At 45.3% G+C, this 4,860-nt stretch overlaps 1 protein-coding gene across 1 annotated transcript; it reads left to right on the top strand.

Moving 5' to 3' along the window:
• Positions 1-54: 54 nt before the first annotated feature.
• LOC109222576 lies at positions 55-1,488 on the top strand (the record flags this gene model as incomplete). Its single annotated transcript, XM_019386920.1, has 3 exons — positions 55-463; positions 522-579; positions 682-1,488. Coding segments are annotated over 3 exons (1,274 nt in total), but the record flags the coding sequence as incomplete, so codon positions are not given.
• Between the last annotated feature and the right edge of the window lie 3,372 nt (positions 1,489-4,860).

Genomic DNA, 4,860 nt, shown 5'->3' with positions numbered 1-4,860 from the left:
TTGAGAAAAAGGACGCCAAGCCGAGACTGATTCGGTGGGTCCTACTTTTGCAAGAGTTTGATTTGGAGATCCGGGATCGTAAAGGAACAGAAAATCAAGTGGCAGATCACTTATCCAGATTAGAAAAACGGAACCATGTGGCTGAAGGGGGTGCAATCAAAGAAACATTCCCTGATGAGCAGTTATTGGCAATCACCTCAAGCACAGCTCCGTGGTATGCAGACTATGTGAACTTTATTGCAAGTGGGGTGACACCACCAGAATTGACACCAGACAATAGAAGAAGGTTCTTGCATGACGTGAGGCTCTACATGTGGGATGAGCCATTCTTATACAGGCTCTGTGCTGATCAGTTGGTGCGGAGGTGTGTTCCTGAGGAAGAAATGAGTTCCATACTTCATAGCTGTCACTCCTCGCCATACGGGGGTCATCACGGTGGAGACAGAACCGCTGCTGCAATCAGGTTTCTATTGGCCAAAATTGTTCAGGGATGCACACGCCTTTGTTAAAATGTGTGATAGGTGCCAGAGAACCGGAACGATCACGAAGAAGCACGAAATGCCACTGCAAAACATTCTGGTAGTGGAGCTTTTCGATGTTTGGGGAATTGACTTCATGGGACCGTTTCCATACTCTAACGGTCATAGGTACATCTTGGTGGCAGTTGACTATGTATCTAAGTGGGTGGAAGCTATTGCTCTTCCAACTAATGATGCAAAGGTGGTGGTAAACTTTGTCAAGAAGCACATCTTCACCCGTTTTGGAACTCCCAGAGCGTTGATCAGTGATGGAGGTACGCACTTCTGCAATAAACTGTTGAACAACGTCCTTGCAAAGTATGGGGTCAAGCATAAAGTCTCCACTGCCTATCACCCACAGACGAGTGGTCAAGTGGAGGTTTCAAACCGAGAGGTCAAGCAAATTCTTGAGAAAACAGTGAGTGCAAATAGAAAAGATTGGACCGGGAAGTTAGACGATGCATTGTGGGCGTACCGAACAGCATACAAAACTCCCATAGGTGCTTCTCCGTATAGATCAGTGTATGGGAAGGCATGTCACTTGCCCGTCGAGCTTGAGCACAAGGTCTATTGGGCAATAAAGAAGTTGAGTATGGATGGGGATTTGGCTGGAGAGAAGAGGTTGCTGCAACTAGATGAGCTCGAGGAGTTTCGATTTCACGCATATGAGAATGCCAAATTGTATAAAGAGAAGACTAAGAGGTGGCATGACAAGCACATTCAACTTCGAGAGTTCAAACCAGGGCAAGAAGTTCTTTTGTTCAATTCGAGATTAAAATATTTTCCTGGAAAGCTTAAATCTCGTTGGTCGGGCCCTTTTGTTGTGGTAAGCGTGAAACCTCATGGAGCCGTGGAATTGAGAGATATGAGTTCAACTAGAACTTTCTTGGTGAACGGTCAGCGGATAAAACATTACTGGGGTGGTGACTTTGCACGTCACAAGACCTCGATGGATTTGAAGGATGCTTGAGAACATGTTGAGTCGTGCCGCGACGTTAAATCAGGCGCTGGATGGGAGGCAACCCATTGAAATGTTGTAACCGTCGTGCCACGACGTTAAATAAGGCGTTGGTTGGGAGGTTGGGAGGCAACCCAACGATAGTCGTAGTGTTAATTTTGTGTTTAGGAATAGCTTACCAATGCAGGTGACGGAGGGTGGATGCTAAGTCCATTGAACAAGGTAAGAACAGGTTAAAAAAATTGCCCAGACGCGCACCTGGGCGCACTAAATTGCAAGACTTTCTGTCTTTGCCGCGCTAAAAAATGCGCGGCAGCACCTGGACGCGCTACTAGCGCGGCAGCGCACCTGGCCGCGCATCTGGGTGTGCTAAAATGAAAACTCTCTGCCTTGGCCGCGCAAAAAAATGCGCGGCAGCGCACCTGGGCGCGCATGTCCCGTAAAATTCCGGCGTTCTTTAGTGTAAATTTTTTTTTTTTTAGTTTTCTTTTTCCTTTTACCCCAACTTAATTCCCCTTCTTCAAAAGAACACCCCCTTCCCCAAAACCCTTCGCCCCCCTTCTTCACTTGATTTTCATCCCCCTCCCCCCTGCTACCAAGAACAAATCACCTTCTTCTTCTCCTCCATTATCCCTCTTCACAGGTATACACCCTAGTTTCTCTTTCTCTTTCTCATCTCTTTGTTTTTCTGTTTTATTTTTTATTTTCTTTTTTTCAGATTTTGTGTATATATATACCTTAGTTGTAGTAGTTGTATGTAGCTTTAATGTAGAGATGTTGGTGCCATATGTTGTGGCATTTGTAGATGATAAGTGTGGGGTGGAATTCCCCGTGATTTGTAATGTTGGAGAATGTAGGTGGGTGTGTCTTGCTCTATCATGCTTAAAAAGAGTTGTGAAGGCCTAATGCCCACAATGTGTTTGTGGAAAGGTCCCAATGAACATGAGTATATAGTTTGTGACCCCGGATGCATGTGAAGTCTGAGTAACCGCATTGAGTCACAAAAATTTTTTTTGTTAGGCTGTGATAATGTGTTATTGTTTTACAGGTATCATGACTCCTTCCAAGAAACGACGTACCAAAGGTGCTTCATCGAGCAGTCAAGCTGGCTCAGCTAGGCCTTCACGAGGGGATGCACCTGCACACCCCTTTGATGCTACAAAGTTTGTATCGGCCAAAGTTCAGGCCCTATTTGCGGAAAAGGCTCGTAGGAAGCCTATTCCGAAGAGAGGTGTTGACATTCGATGGCTCCAGAAATTTTGCCCTCGTATGTATGATGAGCTGATAAGGCAGGGATTGCAAACATTCCTCAATGAGCCCGGTGAGGGCAATGCCATGGTTGTAAGGGAATTCTATGCCAACGTGCCAGAGCATAATAATGGGATAGTCACGGTACGCCGGCGAGCGGTGAATGCCTCTGTTGAGGCAATACGGGCAACCTATCAACTGCCTCCCCCTCCGGAGACTGGTGATTACTTTCATGAATACGGGCGTCGCCCAATGAACGACGGAAAATGGGCGAGATTCTTTGAGACTATTTGTGCACCCGGCAAAGAAGAGGCCTGGATGGACTATGGAGAGAAGTTCCATTCCTCAGCACTCACCTATGAAGCCAAGTGCTGGCTGCACCTCATCAACAATCGCCTAATCCCGTCGCTCAATAAAACGGAGGTCAATGGGCCCCGAGCTGCTCTTATCTGGTGCTTTGTCAATGGCTATGACTTTGATGTGGCTAAGGTTATACACGACGAGATGTTCGTTCGCAGCCAGGTAAAGCGGTATGGATTCTTTTTCCCTTCTTTAGTTATTCAACTATGCAGGGATGCCCGTGTGCCAGAAAATATAGCTGTGGATGGGCTGGTCAAAAAGGAAGGCAAGTTCCGTGCGGATAAAGTGACGACGGGCAAGGAGCCGGCGGTGGTAGCGGCAGCAGCATCAAGCAGCTCTGATGATGAGGAAGACGATGAGGATGATGATGAGGAGTCTGAGGGAGCCGCACCACAGGCCCAGGAGCAAAATGTGGCAGCTGCCGGAACTTCTGCGCCTGCAACATCTTCAGGGGCTGCCCGGGTGTCTCGTTTTACTGCTATGAAACAGGAGATGGCAGGTCTGCGAGCCTCCATGACTGAGTTGGGCACCCGTGTGGACTCTATAGATGACCGACAAGTAAAGTCGGAGAAGAAGTTTATGGGTTGGCTACGAGATTTGGGGCGTGCGTGCAACGTGACCCCAAAACCGTCTCCGACCAGGAGTGACACCTCAGGGAAGTCCTTCACCTCTCTGCTCTTTCTAATTTTCAGCCATGGGGACATGTCTGCATTTTAAGTTTGGGGTGAGGATTTCTTCAGTGTATGTTGTATGTAGTTGTATGAATTAACTGTTTATTTTGTTTGTTTCATATTAACTTGAAAGTTTTTGTTGAGTAGGAGTCGTTTGTTAATTTAGGTAAATGGCTCGGCCCGACGACGGATCCCTTTTGACGGGGTTCTTGAGGGATTGAGTCGAGAGAAAAAAAAACTGAAAAATTGTAGGCTCTTCCTGATGACGGATCTTTTAGACGATTTTCTTGCGGGAAGTGAGTCTAGAGAAAACACCAAAAAGATTTTTCTTCTTAAGTAGTGTATCAACTCCCCCTTGGTTTTCTTTAGGCCGCGGTTCTTTTCCAAGGGTTTTGACTTGAACCGGGTCATAGGTAGTTTTTATTTTGGTTTTCTTTTTGATTTTGTGGATTTAGGGTAATGGGCCACGAGCTATAATTGAAAGAGACCCCAGAGCGTTGACACACCTGAACACAATAGACCCTAGAGTGTAACGCTTAGTCTTAATTGTTGAATCTCACTGAAGGTGCCTTAATTTGTATGTTTGCTACTGAATTGAATGCTTGTAACGGAGCGTCTTGATGAGCTGATCTGAATGAGTCATATGCCATGTGTAGTGAGGTTTTTGTATAGTCTATGTATCGTACGTATATCTAGAACTTGCCCGGTATGTGAATTGAAGCGAAATCTTAGGTGATGCTCGGTTTAAAAAATGATCTTAGGCTTTCTTTGACCTTTTTGAGCTTTATTGCTTATCACAAATAAAATCTATCCCTAATTAACCCTTTTGAGCCTATAGACTTTTATTTGGCACCCACATTACAAGCCTATACCCTTTTTATTCTTAATTGACATTGTTTTGATCCTTTTACCTCTTAAAGCACTTTAATTGAACAAATGAGCGCTAACAGAAGTAAGAAGGAACTAAGAGTGGGGTGGCTTTTGAGTGGAACCAATAGAAGGAAGAAAGGTGCACTTGTTTTGTGAAATAATACACCACTAGCGAAAATTGAAAAAAAAAAGATAGGTGAATGAATTATTGCCTTGTTCTTGCTAGTGGGTATAA

This window comes from Nicotiana attenuata, unplaced genomic scaffold, assembly GCF_001879085.1.
Source record: "Nicotiana attenuata strain UT unplaced genomic scaffold, NIATTr2, whole genome shotgun sequence".
NCBI classification, from domain to species: domain Eukaryota; kingdom Viridiplantae; phylum Streptophyta; class Magnoliopsida; order Solanales; family Solanaceae; genus Nicotiana; species Nicotiana attenuata.
Note: the sequence above shows the minus strand (reverse complement) of the source record. Positions and strands in the feature narration are given on the sequence as shown.